Consider the following 19,990-nt stretch of genomic DNA (forward strand, 5'->3'; position numbering starts at 1 on the left):
TACCGAGAATCTGCAAAGTGGATCGATGACTGGAAAAGCAATAATATGGTGCGATGAGTTTTCTTTCACTTTTTTTTTTCATCCAAGTTGGACGCCCAAAGAAGCTTATGCTCCGAAGTACAGTGAAATCTGTCTTTGTTGGCCACCATCGGTTCCATTGAAAAGTGCCCAACTTAGACAGGTGGCCAACTTACAGAAAATAAGTGTGATTGGTGTATTTTTAGAATAAAATTTCTAGTATTACTTGATTGTAAAATTTTAATAAGCAATACCACGACAGCTACTTTTAAGTAATGTATATAGAGTAATCATAACAATACACAGTACTAGAAAAAATACTACAGTATATTTAATATATGTACATTTTTCTTCCTGAAAACTAGTCTGGTACACTGAATTATTCACACACGTACGCAGTTTATTGAAATTGGTATTGTAGCACACTGAGTTATTCAGATTAGGAAAATTATAAATTCAATAATTTATATGCAGTTTATATAAGTTTTTCGGCAGTGACAAACATTTTCTGTAGATACCTTTCGAAAAGTGCAAATCAGTTATTAATAACAAATTAATTCATGATGGTTCATTCTAGACGTATGTCTTTTATTTTTTGCAGATATGCACATTCTAATTTTGTAGTAACTACCTCTTGTTAATGAGCTACAATTGTTTCCCTTGGAGCGAAAGATGTTTTGAGAAAATTTTAAGGGAATTCATATCTCAAAACATCCTATACCTTTTGACAAGCAGTCAGGTGCTAATAAATGACAATTGAGATGGTTAACTTTAACCTTGAGAATTTTCCGGAATTACTAAAACTTCCCACTGATGAAAGGAGCCGATAAAACTAATGCTTTTAAACCAAAACAGACTGGGTAAACAAATACGTACAACCATTTCCTGAATTCCTGTACGTGATTTTTCTTATTCGCATCTTCCTTCACCACCCCTTTGCCAGGGTAGTGTTCTGGCCATTGACCTCCAAGAACAAATCGTGGGAATCTATGCTTCTCTGTCTCCATTGACAAATACAGAACATTTGGCTCTCATACGGGAATACGAAACAGTTAAGAAAAATAACAAAACTTATTCGCGTGGCCAAGATACGCAGGTAAATTTATCATTATCAACATAGGATAAACATTGCTTCAATGCGGCCAACTTCCAAGATAGACAGGTGGCTAACTTACAGAGTAATAAGTAACGAATGCCTTATGGGAAAATGCAGGTTCAAGACGAACCAGGCCAAGATTAGCAGGTGGCCAACTTAGAGAGGTGGCCAAGTTGACAGGTTTTAATGTATCTCATCCCTATTGTGAAACATGGCAGAGGCTCTATGACGCTGTGAGCCACAATTTCCTGGTATTCCGTGAATCCTGTGTTTACTCTCTGATTTCATGAACATCGCAATTAACTACAACACCTCCGCTGGCTCGCTCAATCCCCAGAGCTCAAAATTATTGAACATCTATAGTCAGTTACCTATTAGCAAGACGATGGCGGATAGCTGGTGGAACTCAAATGACACAATGACAGACCACCATCGATTGCTACTGGACGAAATTAGATTTATGCTGCCAGCGATCTTGAGTCCGCGATTACCCGCAAATTCTCTCTCTCTCTCTCTGAGAAATATGTGTACAAAACTAAATAAATATATTTAAAAAAAACTTTCCCGATGTGGGTTCGAGCCGCCAATCCCGCGACCAGTAACACCCTGCCTTTACCCATTGGCTAATTCCACGCTATATCTGTAACGTTACTAAACGCATGCATTCGTGGATATAACAATTAAAAATTTCCTATTATAAGTAAACATATTCTAAGTTACTTCCCAGATTTAAGATCCATGTAACTTTTATACATTTGTGGATTTTGTCCCGATCTTTTTAGCAAAATCTATTTCAACATTTTCCCCTATTACCTGAACTATAAACAAAAAAATCCACTCACCAAATCCAAATTTAATCCTTAAATGTACAGCTACATTCTACGGAACAAACTTTCATGTCACGAATTATATATAACATGCGTGAAGACATATGAATAACAAGTAACAAATTTAAAGCGAACATGGCTTTAGAAACAATTCAGCAAACCAGGTTTGGTTCACTGTCATAGTGCCGCTTCTAGGTCAGAAAAGGCGAATCACACTTTATCTGGCTTCGGTTCGAATAAGAAATAGAGCCGCACCAGTGACAGAAGCTCAAATATCAAAACTGATCCGAATGTGCTTACGCATTCGAGCAGCCCTGTCGCCGTTGTAGATGGAGGACCGAAAGTGCGTGGCGGCATTAGCTAATGGGGTTCTGGAGCTCTGACTCCAGAGCAATGTCCTCCTTCATCCTCACAAACGAAACGGAGTGCTACACTGCACAAGGAACCGAGTGCTATACAATACTGAATGTTTATCTGAAAACCATTCATGATGTATACCTCCAGCCCATGACGAATCAGAACTGTTCTGCAGATTAATGGTCTTCCCAGCTGTATTAATAAGGAAAGTTGCATTTTCTTAAGGTTTTCCGTTAATTTATAACCTTCTGTAGATCAAAATGTAAATAAAGTATTTTAGTATCAGAGTGCTTATGTTCAGGGTGTTAGCAGGTAGATCACAAACCATGTGAGTTTCTGGTGGACAACAGCGTGTTTACGAGTGTTTTCTGGGTAATTCCGTTGATTCAGTTTAGTTCTATCGATAATTCTTTAATCATTCATTCTGATTTATCATCCAATTCTTTTAGCCAAGCGCACAATTGTGAGATGTTAATCTCAAATTTTATTTATATTTTTTTACAGCCGTTAAATTTATTTCTTTTAATGTATATTCTGTTAATTGAAGTTTACTAATATCACATGATAAAATTCAAGCACATTTGGACCTCATGAGAAGTTATATTTTTCTGTTTCCATGAAAAATATTATTAGCGTTTTAACGAAATTAAATCAATGTTAACCTCTTCTCACAGTAATTATTTCTAAGTAGCCTGCACAATAAAACAAGATGTTCAGTCACAACAAAGCATTGAAGAAACAAAAGCCCCGTGAGCTCCTTGCAGTATTAAGATTATTATTCTTGCTTGGCACTTAATACTGTTTTCAATGCAAGAGCGAAACATTCTCCATTCAAGAGCAGTGCATATTTCCAGCCAATTATCTCGTAACTCTTGATGCCTTCATATATTAATATGAAGATTAAGAGGCCAAAACAGTGTAATGTGTACCAATGTAATCTTTCATATTAATTTTATTACCTGGGCAGGATTTAGGTGTATGCCAGCATCTGTTTTATAAGTGATAGTTTGGGTTTGGCTACACTATATGTAATTCTCCAGATATAAGACCTAAAAGTAAATTAATAGGTGTCCAGGAAGATAGTAGGAGCAGCGATGAGTCAACAAATGACGAAAGTGAATGAGATACAGAGATTAATATATTTTTGGATGTGTTACTTCAACGTTTTATTTCGATTACATTGAAATACGTATATGCATTGTTATTATTTTTAAGATGGTTTGAAAGATTATTAGATCTTAAATACTTTTTTTTCCTATTACATTCTTGTGAAGGAGGCTCCGCGCTACAAGCTTTCTGAACGCGACAACTCAGCACGATAGCGTTGCCGCACTTCCAGTTACTGTATGCTGTTTCTTCATATAAGCGCGGGGAATTTAAAGGCAGGGCTGCAACATGGCTCTCCACTTAACGCATAGAATATGTTGAAATAAACATTTTCTTTAAAAAATAAATAAATAAATACTCTACCAACTAAACCCTTTTTCGCTAAAAGTTTCAAATATTTGGAACACTAAAATTCCAAATTTTCGAACTGTATTTAGTACGTTTCTCTACCTACCATGCTAAAGGAGATCAGAGCGACATATATTTATTTTAATTACACAAAAAGTATCAAGTGATGAAAACTGAACTTTCCACAACTTACAGTTAATGGATGCATCTACATATTGTAAACAGGAAATTATTTCACGTGATCTCCTTTCCGAGATATAGTCTTATACGCATTGATTTACCAAAAGAAGTACTATAAAATACGCACTTTTTCATTAATTTCTGTTTTCTTTTCTCTCACTCCACAGTACAAAGAAAATTGTTATGTTTTAAGTATTGAAAAGACAACATTCTAGCAATTACAAGGAGGTACGATAATGCAATATAAATTTTGAATGAACGTCACGGCAGCACCGCGAAGTCAGGGGCCTATCTTTATGAAATGGATAGTAATTACCAAAACTCATACGCATAATTTACACAAAAATCGCTTAGTTTCATTATAAACAGTGCAATTTTGTATCCCCTGTAAAACAAACTTAGTATTCGATTTTTGTTATCTCCAAGGTTAGCTTAACAGTTCAATGACTTTGTACTAGTCACTGTTGACATTTTATCTTCAAACTCAATATTCAACTTTAAGTTGATTTACAATAAATAATAATTTTAGAATAGGCTATTTTGATAATTTGCCTTGAACTATTATACCTCGATATCCATACAAACTCTTAAGTTAAACTGGGCCGCAGTGGCTCAGTGGTAGAGCATTTACCTCTGACGCATAGGGTCCCAGATTCAAACCCTGCTCCCGCCAAGTGAACTTTGTGGTGGACAAACATCGTGTGCTTGGGTTTCCTCGGGTTCTCCCGTTTCATCCCACTTTCTTCATTACACCATTTCATTCATTTCTCATCATCACCGTCTCCTTTAGCCTACCCGCATAATCGTGGGACGTAAAACTCAAAATTTTCATTTCATTTTTTTAAAAGTTAAACTATGTTTATGCTTGGTAACAGTTTATTTGAGTCATAACAAGAAAGTAGTTTCTCACCTTTCATTTTCTCTTTCAAGTACGTAATTAAATTGTATATTAACAATGACTATTTTTTCACCATTTCAGGCACGAGAAATGTTGGCATCGTATTCTCCTTGGGGTAAGCCTGGCTGTGGTGCTCCTAATTGTACAAACCGTAAGAAGAAATTACTGGAACCCCAACTAGATGTCACTGATACACCAGAGCCTAAGGTTGTCTGTTAACTATCTTTTTCTTACACCAAATATAAGTTACTGTTAGATGCTTATTTCATACAATTTTAGCGTATAATAATAAACTGTCACAATGACTGTACTAATTTTTTGGCTCATGAGATTTTGTTTTATGATTTACTAGTTGCGTCTAACACGTAAACCATCGACCCTCTATACAGTATAAGTTAAAATCGTACTTAATTAAATTCTCTAATTCTTTACTTGTTCTAATAATAAGCAGCAAAGTGTGTTTATGTTCAGTTATAATCATCAGCCATTTTCAAGTAATTAAAGAGAAACAATCCAGTTTTTAAATTACAACTAAATCGTCACAATAGTTTTAAATCTGCAAATTGCCTGCACGCTAGCGCCAGCTGTTGACATTAGGCAGGCACATAGCTCAGGTGGCGACATCTATTAGCGTGATTGTGTAATATTAGGAATTAGCATTACATACAGATTAACATTTTTGTATTATAAATAAGATTTATTTGTAAAAGATTAGCTGTAACAATTTTCAGGAGTTATACTAATAAGTGTTATAAGCTATGGATATTCGTTTGATATTATTTCTCATAGTCTATACAAGAAAATAAAGTAATGCCATAGCTTATTCCGTTAAAAAAAAAAAAAAAAAAAAAAAAGAGAGAGAGAGAGAGAGAGAGAGAGAGAGAGAGAGAGAAATACTTTTAGGAGCTAATAGGATTGAATCAATTGAATTTATTTTAGGCATTTATATACATACATTAGTATAGAATCAATAGGAAACAAGTGAAAACAAATACCTAGGTACACTATATGCCTTCAAAATTATGTTGTAGTAAGATTTTGTTACTATTAAGTTATTTCATTTAAAGAAAAAGAAATATCATCATAGCACAATTTCACGGAAAACGCATGCAACTTTATCCATCACGACTCTGGAACTCACTAAAGAAATAATAAACACTTCTGACCAGAGTATATACACTTGTTTATTAAAAACTAAATTTCAGTGTAACGGTTTCGACAACTTAACGTTGTCTTCATCAGACACTAACTGCTGTCTAATGAAGACAACGTTAAGTTGTCGAAACCGTTACACTGAAATTTAGTTTTTAATAAACAAGTGTATATACTCTGGTCAGAAGTGTTTATTATTTCTTTAGGAAAAATGCAATGTTACTATTACATGAAATAAACGCGTTCTATTAATATTTTATTTTTAAGATTAAAAGAAAAATTTTTGTTTACTTATTTATCAACCTTGGTAATAAACATTTATCAAGAGTACATCAAAATCGACACACATAGAATCTATATAGAATTCTTGCAATACTTCAATCAAAATAAACTTGATATAATGCAATGTAGTAAATGTCATTTATGTATTAAGAAATGTTTTTAAACAAATTCACTCAAAAATCTTGTCACATTTTCGAATATTGTCTGAATACTTAGTAAATAATTATAATCTTACTCTGTAATATTAGTTAGCAGATATCCACATTTTGTAACATTTATTAATTTATTTTTTTCATGCAAAGGATAACTTTTCTGTTCTAGATATTGGTTATTTTATTATTTTCTTCATATTATCTGTTAGAGTGATACTTTTGATTTTGTTAAATTAAATTGACATGTAAAACATACAAATCACACACAAATGTACCAACTTGATTCCAGAGTAGTACTTTTTGAATAACACTGTTAATTGAATGGTATTTTGGAATCTGTTAAACAATGTCTCTCTGTTGATATTTGCTTGTTATAAAATTACATTATAGTTAATTTTTGTCGAATAGTTTAAAAGTTACATGGCCGTTTCAAGATAAATGGTCCACCCTCTATATATTTTAATAAAGACAAGTTTTATTGAGAGTGCGCCACCCGAAGATGATTGATTTATCGCCCATAATTTTTACACATTTTTCAAAACCAATTTGACAAACATTGATTGTCATGCATTTTGAAATTCAATGACTTTTTTCGCTCCACTCCAATGTACCGTATAATGTAAATTATGAAAATACAAATGATCTTTGAACTTTTAAAATTTGTAGTATATATATATATCTTAAACGGATTTAGAACTATCCACTCGCACAACGATTTAATCAGTTAAATGTTATTTATGATTTATCAAAGAAGTATAACAGTAGCTTCTTCATTTTCCAGAGTGTACTAGCTATGGGACGTCCTGGATATGGAGCTCCAGTAAGAACATCTTCTGGACGAGTGAAAGCGCTTATGCACGCTGATCCAACTATCAGGTTCCAGCAACAAGGAGCAGTCAAAAAGAGCGTGGAAAATAAATTTCGTTATAGGATAGGAGATCAGGAGAAATTTGCTTATAGACTAGAATTGGGTATGTTTGTATGTTTACATACTTTATTAATTATACATTTTCTTTACAGTCAATAGATTTCTTTTTATTTGAGACAATTTGCATTTACTAACCACTATTTCAGAGGCACTGAAGCCATACTTGTGATTTTCGTACAGTACAACAAAGAGAACAATAGACTTTAAATTATGAATTAAGGGATTTCTAGAAAGAATACATATTGCAAATTTTCTGGGAATTAATTTAGGTGAAAATCTTTAACTTGAACAGTACATAAATAAGCTATGCGATAATATATTTTCAATGTGTTTTACATTCTAGGTATCAAAAGTGTACATTAAAATAACAAAATTAGTGTTTTTCGCAAACGTTGAATCCGCTTTACGATATTCTTTTCTAGGAAACCTTTTCATAAGCATCGAAATTTTTCTTTGCACAAGAAGTTACTCAGTAGAATAATAACTCTCCAGAACTCGAATTAACACTATAAAAATCTTTTAAGACAACGAGATATAATGACAGAACTGTATATTCTAGAACGTTTAGTATCTATTCATCACAATAAACAGTATATGAAAAACTACAAGATGATGTATTCATACAATGCTTGAAAACATTTTTTCATATGAATGGATGGACTGTCAATAATAAAAAAGAAAGGCTTAAGGAACATGAGGAAAATATTGTACAAGGTGACGCAACAAAACAAGAAAATTCTAATTGACGTAAAATATATTAATCAACACAGGAAATAATACATTTAATGATTCAGATGGATTAGAGAGAATGTCATTAACAATGACATTGGCTATGGCACTTACATGTCACTTTTCTTTTTGAATATGACATCGGAAACATGTGCCCCATCTTGACGAACACATTATAATACGAGTATGTTTTTGAAATTTGCTGGAATCCTCAGTGTATGACGTCTTGAGGAACGCCAGTGAGTCCTTCTTTAACCTTAATTTCAGTTCAACGATGTTTGCAGGACGTGTACTATACTCTTTGCTTCGGAGATGTCCCCGTAGATTCGCAACAAACAGAAATCACACACACTGAATTCAGGGTATCTCGGAGGCCATAGAATGCCACCATTCTTATCAAACGCTTTCACCACGAACACACGTTCCGCATAACTTCAATGCTTCATTATTACTAATTTTCCTGCACCATTCTGTACTTGTATAATGACTACCGCCATTGAAGATAAATGATAAAGTTTAAAAGAAAAACAGCTAAAATCATAATAAACTATTAATAAACTATTTTATGTAGTACAATAGTTCTCACAATGTAGGATTTAGAATCACTTTTCTTTGTCTATTGTAATTTTTTAGGAAGTGGAGGAACGCCATACGTATTTTCTGGAAGTGGGGCAATGGCTTCCCCCTCACTTTTACCCTGTATAACAGTATGTACTTTTAAGCAAGATCAACACTTATTAACGATTAAATTAAATCTAGAAAACTCATTTGGTACATTGGTGTCAAATAATCACATCAAAGAGATATTAAATTATGCGCTGTTGAAAGATATAAATTTGAAGAAAACTCAGAAATAGAAAAAAAAAAAAAAAAAAACTTAAACCAGTGAAAATTGTATATTAACACAATTTTATTAAAATATACTTCACTTTCACTCCTTGTTGTCATTGTTACTATAGTTATGTTATGTAGCATATATATTTTAATATGTAAAATACAATGTGTTGTACTAGTTGATGCATTTTAATGTCTTTTTCTAATGCTTGTTCAGAGAAAATGATTGCTGAGAAACGTAAAGCACAGCAACGAGAATACCAAAGAGAAAGGGAATTGGAACATAAGTTGGTAAGCATATAATACAAATTGGCTATCTTTCCCTTTATATTAGTGTATGATATGTTAATTTTTTACGGTTAAACTTCGCTTAAAATTTTAAACTGCAATTTTATGCAAAATACTTCTACATTCGATTTTAGGTAAAAAAAAAAAAGTAAAAGGTAATACTTTTACTTTTTAAAAAAAATCAGAAAAATAGTAAAAACAATTTACATTTAGGGTATTTAATTTTTTTCAATATCTTGCTTTATCTTGGACAAATTTGTAATCACAGAAAAATTACCCTACGCGTATTTGATACAGTTTCCTTTTGGAAGATTTTGTATAACACATATCTACAAAATTTTCCTCGGATACACAAACGATATTTAAAGTATATATTAAAAAAAAAAAATACTTGTAATATTTATTTTTATTAGAGTTAACTTATATTCAAACATGTATCCAAATAATTCACACTTCTTAGTAACCTAGGGTTCATTTACATTGTATCCATACAAGAATTCTATATGCTAATTAAAATTAATGCGCACAAATTAAAAGAACTAAAGATATTAAAACAAAAATAAAAATTATAGGACATTAGAACTACGTAAACGACACGAAACAATAAAAATCAAAAATTGCTCTTGTATAATTGCAATACCTTCGTTTGCTTGTTTGTGTAATGCAATATTTACTAACATGGTAATATGCCAAATTTGAAGCATTGGAAGAGAAATCAATATAAAGTCTGACACAGAAAATCTTACGGTATATGAGAAAGGGAGAGAGAGAGACAGAGAGACAGATAGAGAGGAAGAAAGAAAAAGAAAGAACGAAAGAAAAAAGAAAAGTAAAGTAAAAAATGTTCAAGTCAAATGTCTCCTCGTACACCGTGGTAACTTACCACTTTTAAATAACAACATCCTCCATCAGTATTCACAAATATTCTGTAATTCATTAACATTTATGTTCATATAACCTCACACTATACAATAATGTACATCTTTTTTGGCAGTTCTATATCCGAAGTACTCCGCTAAACAAATAAAAATATATTAGCATATGAACGTGTAAGTTAGAAGAATAGTTAGGCCCTCCTTGCATTAAAGAAAACTAAAGATTATTTGTATACTTAAACTTTGTGAAACTCAATTGTTTTCGTAAGTTCTTTATTTCGATTTACATTAAAATATGAAGAATTAACATATTTATTTATTAACATATAAAATTAACTTGTAGTTTTTTATTCAAAAATCAATATTTCAAATTCAAATAAAAGGTGCAGCAGGAAATACGAGTGTCTTGTTCTTTCACCTCTATAGATTTCTTGAGTACAGATTACTTATTACTTCGAGCAACTTAGATTTTTCTTTCTGTCATAAAAGGTCCATTCTCAGTTAGGCATAGTAAGACTAGTATCATGGGGGTTAATAATTATTATTACAGTAGTTGCATGAATTTGGCAGAAAAATGCCGCTACTGTTTCCTTTAAGCATTGCCAAAAATACAAAAAAGTTACAGTATTATTAAAGCTCGCAATAGTGCAGAAGCCTTACGAATAGTTATAGTTCCAGTTCCAGTTCAACGCAATGTTGATAGTTTTTTTGACCACGTATGAAAACAACACCTACTTTAATTCGAACTGTGCTTTAATTTTTTTCTTTTTTTAAAAAAAGAGTTTTATCTATGCGGTTTTCTACAATTAGGGAACGAATTCCATTTTGCAGCCTTCAAAGTCAAATATTGCAAATTTAATATAGACGTTCAATAAATCAAATGTAATGAGTGTAATGAATTTGTGTACAAATAGGTATGAAATTTACATAATTACACTAAATTCACAAGAACTAATAAAGTGGTTATGAAAGATATTCGTCTACCTACGTTACATCAATAGATTGAGAGTGTGTTCAGTAAATTTGGTTCAACTTACAAACTATGTATTATTTATTAGTTTACTTACAATTGTTAGCAATCTAATGATTGTGCTGCGTAAGTTCGATTCCTTTAAGAATCTTAAAAATTCAATATGTAATTGTGATTTTCAAGTTTTTTTTTTTTTAATAGAAACTTTATCGTGAATTCTTGTTAAATTTATAGTATCATTTTTTAAAAACATTTTCATTTAGAAATATTAATTTGACATATTAAAAATAAAGGTCTTATTGCCTAATGCTTTTAACATTACTTTAATATTCCTGTAATCTTCGACTTATAATAAGAGTCAAGGCCTGGACACACACACACACACACACACACACACAAAAGTTATTTTACTACATATCTACAATAGTACATCATGTTCAGATTAAATAAAAAAAGATGACGAAAATGTCCGAAAAAGTTCTGCTGTAGATATAGAATGATGATTTGCTTTCATTAACTTTTATTTATTCACTTTATCCTCTTTCCTATCAATTTTCCTTCTTCATTTGCATTTTGTGAATCAACATTAAATAATACTGGTGAATGTCTCTTCTTAAGTTCTAAAATTTTTAGATCCAGAAATGAGATATTTTATGTATGTTACTGCTTTTGCTGTACGTCGTATGTATGTATGTCGTATGTTTTTGCTTGTACAAAAATTCTTAGAAAAATTTTGACACGTTAAAGTACTAAATAAGTACCACGAAATTCCAAATGTCCTACTTTAAAACATTATTTTGTTTGGGCATTCTGCTCAAATGTATTCTGTTTTACCCATTAGTGCTTTTTGTAAATTTTGTTCTTTTTTTGAAGTCCTCAGTTTCATTCTTCTATACAGATAATAAAATTTTGTTCACTATTATATTGCATTGAATAAGTAGCAAAATATTTCATGTAATAATTTTTATGGTGCTTCATTCATCATTCGGATTTTAATATTTTTTATTAATAAAACATTAATTAACCAGTTGAGAATGCTGCAAGAGCATTACCAGAACGATTTTTTTTAAAAAAGGTAGTTTTTCTTATTAACTTCTACAGGCTTTATATTACTTGTTCTATGTACTTTATTATTGTCCTCATTAAACAATTCTTGTAATCTATCTATCTATTTATAATTTCCTTGAGTACTAAATTATTTCCCACATGTTTTGCTTAAAGTTGTGTTAAAACGTTCTACGATATGTTGTTTTACGGAGACATATGCTCAAAATAAAGGCTCAAAACTGAAAAATTCGCAAAATCATCTCTCGTGACTCTGTGACTTAAATCTCCCGAAATTGAAACTTTTTTTGGCCAATATCTCGGGAACGGTAAGAATGACGCGATAAATTCCATCACTGCTTTAAGATAGTTTTTGATGCTGTATCGAATGGAGGACTCAAAATTGAAAACTTCGCAAATAACACACACACACAATTCAGTAACGAACTTTTTAAGTTCGTTGAAGATGTGTGAATGAGAAATCAAGGACAATATAAATTATTACGTATTTATTTCTACAAAGATGTTGTGTTATATTAATGTATTTATCTGCAGTAACAATTGAATAACACAGTTTTTACAAATGATAGAACATATGTATATTTCGTATCATTTTTTATCTATCTCAATCAATTGGATGTTTTATTAAAGTAGTGAAGTCAATTTTTATTTATATTCTTTTGATTTTTAATTGTTTCCCAGTTATAGCTCTCAAACAATAAATACTTCATTTAACACTTCATTTGAAACATTAAGAATCAATAAAATAGTGACTCCATATTCTTCTCATATAGACATCGTTTACTAAATATAATTGAGATTACGTAATAATTGATAGTTTCCACTAACTTGCAATGTAGTGTATGTATACCACATCACTATACTAATTTACACCAATATATTGCACTATTAGAGTAGATAACATACTGCACTAATGTCTATTGTTGTCCAGTATTGTTAATGTGTGTAGATTCATATTGCGTTGCACTAATAGAATGAGTATATTTATTAATTAAATAAATTTACATTTATCTATATTAGAGATAAATTACTAGACATACAACGGAAAATATGATCGTAAAGAATTAATTTAATTAGTACAACATGATTAAAGAAAAATACCTTTCATCGTATCAGTTTGTCGTATCGTGGAAAAACATAAGAAATTTGATTTGCCTACCTTCACATATTAGAATAATTCATATACTTGACATTTCTTAATCCTAAATATCACGTTTTTTGTTTCGTTTTGCTACTTTTATCTAGTTAATTAAAAGATATTTCTGACTGGAGGTTGTGTTTTTTTTTAAAAAAAAAAAAAACACTGTAAGTTGGCTATTGACTTTGAAATTAATTGCTAACACAAAGAACTGTGAAGAATTACAAAGCAATTTCGGAAGGAAATTATTAATGTTTTCTAATATTTACGAATGATAGGAATCACTCTCGTAAATATTATTAAAACAGTCTTAAACGGAGAAAATAAAATTAAAGTTGGATTCATCTGGAACGAAGGTAAGGAAGGAAGGCGCGGTGCTCAGTTATATCAGATAGCTCACCTCTGCTATGTGGGTCCGTGGTTAAATCCCAACTCTTTGTTAAATGTGTTTCATGATAAACAAATACCATATGCGCATGTTCTCTCGAGATTATTCCATTTCTTGCTGCTTTCTTCATTCCACCATTTAGTTCATTAGCCCGCAGCATCGTTTTTCTCCTTTAGCCTTGGAGCATAACCGAAGGACGATAAGCTTTAAAAAGAAGCTAAGTACGGAGAGCTGATCTATTTTAGAAAACACATCAATATTTGACTTTTTTTCATAGAGACGAATTCAGATTGAAAATTGTGATGCTTAAGATGTTAGGAAATTATATTAGGCACTTTTACGTTTTGCATACTAATGGTCACTTAGAGAAGAACGTATAAAAGATTGAAAACACCCTGTAAACTTACTATATCACCTAACCCCTTTTGCATGATTTTTTACTACAATTGATTTCTTTCTTTTAATCAAAAGTACCAAGTCTGAAAATGTTCCACTATTATCACCTCACTTCTCTATATAATTGTCATAAGTGTTTGTATTCTACTACATGTTGATTGACCGAGAGCAGTTGCATGAACCATCCCCCTGGGGGCGACCGGGTCCAGGAGGAATGCCCTGGCGTAAACCTCATGAGATTGGGCTCAATTTCTTCGAGTCACTGGTATGTATATTCATAAAACGCAAAAGCCTTATACTTTCCCGAGATTAATCGATCTGCAAAGTTTTAAAATGAAATAAGCTTAAATAATTTAATAAAATAAATGAATTTAATATTTTGTTTACAATGACGCTCAAACGAAAAATACTGGTCCTTCTCTATCAACAAAACTGCAAATAGACAAACGTGTAATAGACTTGATATTAATTATATTTTCTCATATGATATGCTTACGTAGCATAAGCTTAGTAAGTCAACTAGTCGTTAAACTAGATGTGCAAGTAAATCATATTAAATACAAATATAAGGAATGCATTATTGAGAAAGTAAATCCAAAAAATCGGGGAAATTTTCTAGAATAATAAAAAATTTAGACATTAAGACGAACCTTGCTGTCTTAAATCGTTTACTGTTCGTACATAAGATTTTGTGACGTTTAATAGATATCAGTTTCTTCCAATGAAACACTAAGAATACTCTTACACACTCGAAATAAAGCAAACTGCAATATTAACTTATGTTTAATTATGAAAGGAGTTGGACCAGTTCATAACACAGTGCATAACATAAAATTCTAACAAAACTATAAATAATTTAGATATTTTTGCTTCTTAATCTTAATATTTCTATTTTGTGAATTCCATATAAAATTACACTATTTAATGTAACTTATATTATTCTAGAACGTTTTAACTCTAGAATTGAGATGTATATGTTACCTAAATGTTCTTAGTTTACTGAAATTAAAGTGCATTAAAGTGCAAAATTATTATTATAAATATCCAAACATTACACTTTTAAAGATTACTTGTCTGAGTGTTCTGCACAGAAGCAGGTTCTCTGAGTCACTTACCTAGGTGGGCCACTAAATCAACAGAAAAGAGCAGATAAGCCAGTTCTTTCCAAGTCTTTCAAAAGAATACGGAAAATTAGAAATTGGAGAGCAGAGTTGAATCTGTACCCTAAGAGTTATTATTAAGGCTACAACTAATTAATTATGGCTTCATTATACAGGTGTTCACTTAAATTGCCAATCAATATTCCTCCAATATAATCTACCTAGTCTCTGCATCGAAGTTACTTCAAAGAAATAGGTGACAATATATTAAAAAAAGAAAAAAATAGAAAAATAAGTACACCTTTGTACTTTGATACCTTCACTCTAACAATGACAAAATCCTTGATTGTTTGTTTCACAACTAACTTGAAACATTATTTATATAAACACACACACACACGTATATATATATATGTGTGTGTGTGTGTGGGTGTAAAGGAAGATCATATACTATAATTTATAAAATTATTAACAAAGTCACATGCAATTTTCGTCTCTATAACTTCTTTTCCTCACTTTCTTCTCCACTCTGAGGACGATTCGTTCAATCTTTCGAAAGCTAATTGTCTATATTTACTTCTTTCAGAGTGTTTTGGTTATTATAATGAAATAACTTCTTCTTCTTCTTCTTTTTTAAAATTTTTACATACTCATGTTGGAATGTGTTTGTTGCAACCACTGAATTCCTCAAATTATGGAATATATTGATATACTACACAAGAGTGCCTTTTATGTTCACGCTAAAATTTTCATAAATATAACCTGGAATCTGTATCGTAAAATACGCTCAATATTAAAAAGAATTTTGAATTTGTTCAGAATTTACTACAAGATGTCTGAAGATAATTATCTGAAGATAAGATAATTATAATTTATCGCTATTTTCTTATAAATTTATACGGAAATAATTGTTTTAGGAAAACAATGTTGTCTAGAACTTTAAATATCAAATTTCAACGAACACATCCTTATTATCAGTTTCCTCTTAAAACTTGTAGATATTTTGTTACAGCATCTTACTTTTAAACCTATGAAATAAAATTATTATTTTTGGTATGATGTAGTCGTCATGGTTTTTCATAACCACTTTCTCAAAATTCACTTTATAAGAAAACAGAGATGAAAATGTTCACTAATTAGATGCTTTGATTGAAAGACACACAATTTTGTAATTTGGGGAAGAGGATCGGTTCAGAGAATAATGAATTTCTCATTCACGTGCAGAAGTTCATTATGAATTATTCAAAGGAAGAGGGCGTAAAAAGATGTATTTGGTGTCGGGACTCCAGGCGGGTAGATTAAAGAAAATTCTATTTATTTAAATATTTAGATTGAATCTTTTTCATAATGTTTGTAAGAAGTGATTTTTTTCCCTCTTGATATCACGAACTTGGAAAGAAATATTCAGTTATTTTTCCGCTTTACTTTGAATAATAGTATTCTGTGTCTAATTTAGTTTATCTACTTCTGAAAGATAATAACTTAATAGCATTAATAGCTTCCTCAAAGATTCATTGTATCACTCCAAATTTGCAAATCATGGGCAGAAAGTTTATATAAAACTCAAAGAGGTTTTCGTTGCCGTATATTATTGCTAAAGAAAATCAGAATAAAATAGGATTTAAAAAATTACGGAGTACTTGATGTTCCACTACAGTCTACTTCAAACGCAGCATGAATAACAAGTGGTCACTTTTAAATGAACCGTCAGTCCCAAAACTTTTTATTTGTTAATGAAAATAGAGTACTTGAAGGTTGTTATTAGTATTTACATCACTTGTTCACGTTTTCTAGACACTGTAAAGTCAGAGATGATCTTTCTGCTGAGTTGCTCCCTACATTCGACGGAATAAAGTTGTCCGTGTTTCTGTCTTAAGCACACTTCTTCAGTTCTTCATTTGAATATATGGGAAATAGAAATAAAGTAAAATGAATTTTGAATTGAGTTTAACAATCTAGTGCTATTTTAACAATATGAAAATTCCAGTATGTTTAAACGCTCGATAAGATTGATTATTTCAAAGTTGGAATCATTATAGGAAGTTACTATAGATACATGAATTGAAATTTATCATCACATCTCCTGCACATTCATAGTCTCCCATCCCCACTGTTTGGTTTTTCGTATGTATTTATGTCCATGCATGATCAACATATACATGTATATGCACCTATGCTTGAAAGATTTTACACCTTATTTCCACCCGCTTTTAATTTAATTTTCCTCACAGATTTGCAACGTAAGCGCAACGTATTTAAGTTAATGAAGAGACCCTTATTTAAATACCAGTGGTTATAATTTAATTTTGTATATTCTAGGGCTGGTCCAGTGATCAAATGTTTATCAGAAAAGAGACGAATGAGAAGGCCCGAACAACTAATCATGTAAGTATTTTGTACTTGTACATCAAGCTATAACATGTAAACGATACAAGACTTATTCTTCGTTTATATAGTGTTATAGGTATCTAACCCTATAGCATGGATTTTGAACCCAAAATTATTATTATTATCTTCAATTTTGAAGTTGTTTTCTGTAATGAGCATATTTTATTTATGTAGTACACTAAAGGTAGAATATGTAGTGTTATTTCAATTATTTTAATAATAATTTTCATAATCTATATAAAGAAAAAATAAGAATAAGGCTTATCTTAATGCTGTAGTCTTGCACGTGGTTATGTTACATTGTATTTTGTTACACTCTGAGTAAATGTTTTCAAAGATATATTTTTAAAAAATAACATTTCAACCAATTATAAGAATTAGCTGAATGTCTGTTGAACAACTTGATCGAAGGCCTTGTGTCAGTATATTGGGTTATATACGACCTAACTATTGATACAAACTAATGCAAAACAGACATTGGAAAACCACGCTCAGGAATTCTATTATTTACTTACAGATTTCTGTAATTTCTGAATTTTTGTAGTTCCAAGCTTTCGACTCTCCCCTGGAATCTTGGCCACGGAGGTTAAAAACAGGAAGAAAAAGAATAGAAATATCAAGGAATTGAAAGGAACGGATTTACCAAGAGAAGAGCTGTGTTGTTAAAATACCCGTTGTACAATGCATGGGCGATCTCCAAATGAGGTGAAGTGAACTAAAATATGGCGGAGTCAATTTGCGCGCCTTTGCTGTTCCTTGTTGGAAGGTTGCCAACTCATGTTGTTATTTTTATTACCATGCCAATGCTGTGAAAATTTTGTGATTACTGCCTCTCATTCGTCACTCAACCATCCCTTGTCTAAATTTAATTTAGTTTGTCTTTTATGAATAAATACATTTTCAAAAAACAGCCTCTCTACTTCATTACTATCTCTAAATAAAAATATTAAAAGAATTAAATAATATCCACAGAAATTTGAGATTTGCTGTTGAGAAAGAAAAGGACGGCAATTTTACATGCCTAAACCGTAATATAAGAAGGCATAACAACAAATTTATTACTAGTTCCACCATAAGCCAACAGCAGGTACACAGTACATTCATTATAAATCTGCACATTCAGCGGGTACCAAAGAAAATATTTGGACGAATTTTTCTTTGCGAGTCATAGGTCTTACTTCCTTTAAAACAGATTTACAGAGAAAGATTGAATACCTGATGAAACTGGGTAGTTTGAATGGGTACCTAGCTTCATTATTAAATAATTAGTATAATCAGGTTTAAAGGAATTTACGTTCCGATAAACCTGAAACCGACATAAAGGATAAACACTGGATTGGACTAGCTATATTTCCCAGATTGACAAGTACATTAAATAGAATATATACACAATACGGTTTCCGTACAGCCTTAAAATCCCCGAAAACTTTAGAAAAGAACATCACCCAATTTAAGACTTATTACACGGATCCCAATGAAAAATCGGGTATTTACGAAATAAAATGCAGTTGCCAAGAGAGTTATAAAGGGAAAACAAAAAGAAATTTAAAAGTACAAGTGAAGGAACACATTAGAAATTCAAAAGCAGAAAATCCGGTGTCGGGTTTTCGAAACATTTAAAAGAAAACAGGGTAGAACATTTAAAAATTTTATTTGGAGCTAGAAATAAAGTAGAGAGACTGTTGTTTTGAAATTTTCTATTCATTAAAAGAAAATTAAACCTAGATAAGGGACTGAGTGACGAATGGGAGTCGGTAATTACAAAATTTTCATAGCACTGGCATGGCACTAAAAATAACAATTGGCAACCTTCCAATAAGGGGACATCAAAGGGGCGCAAATTGACTCCGCCATATTTTAGTTCACTTCACCTCATTTGGAGATCGCCGATGCACTGTACAACGGGTATTTTGACAACACAGCTCTTTTGGTAAGTCCGTTCCTTTTTATTCCTTGATGTTTCTGTTTTTTTTTTCTTCCTGTTTTTAACCTCTGTGACCAAGACACCAGGAGAGAGTCGAAAGCTTGGAGCTACAAAAATTCAGGAATTACAGACATCTGTAAGTAGAATGATAATGCAAAACAGTTTGCAGAAAAATGAACTGCACTGAGCACAAACCAGTTTCCATAAGCATGTTTAGACACAGACAATAAATCACAGTTGCCAGAACGGTGAAAGTAAAATAATTCTATAAGGTTATCGGTGACTTTACTGTTCAACGAATTCATTGATTTCACTATTACAGGTATTCCTTTGGTATATACAAAAAATGTCTTTTGATAAATGATAGTCATGTACGACGATTTGTTTCTGTTCTTGTGAATGGTGTGATTTTAACTTTAGTATCAATTACAGATAAATATATTTGTTCGACAGACTCCGTCACTTCATCAAACATAATTTTATCCTGTTGATTCGTATATTGTTTTATATGCTATTTGCAAAAGCATATTAAAATTTAATGAAACAACAT

General features: G+C 31.4%; 1 protein-coding gene across 3 annotated transcripts in view; it reads left to right on the plus strand.

Annotated features, from left to right (window-relative positions):
- The window catches only part of LOC145678709 (uncharacterized), a 101,735-nt gene that overhangs the window by 65,635 nt on the left and 16,110 nt on the right, over positions 1-19,990 (plus strand). For all 3 annotated transcript variants that reach the window (XM_081749137.1, XM_081749136.1, XM_081749138.1), the window contains exons 3-6: positions 4,913-5,038; positions 7,199-7,388; positions 9,126-9,199; positions 17,448-17,513. In XM_081749137.1, coding sequence (XP_081605263.1) covers positions 4,913-5,038; positions 7,199-7,388; positions 9,126-9,199; positions 17,448-17,513 — 456 coding nt within the window. The remainder of the gene's footprint in view (positions 1-4,912; positions 5,039-7,198; positions 7,389-9,125; positions 9,200-17,447; positions 17,514-19,990) is intronic.

The sequence above is a fragment of the Thermobia domestica genome, chromosome 2, assembly GCF_964235325.1.
Source record: "Thermobia domestica chromosome 2, izTheDome1.hap1.1, whole genome shotgun sequence".
Taxonomy (NCBI): Eukaryota; Metazoa; Arthropoda; class Insecta; order Zygentoma; family Lepismatidae; genus Thermobia; species Thermobia domestica.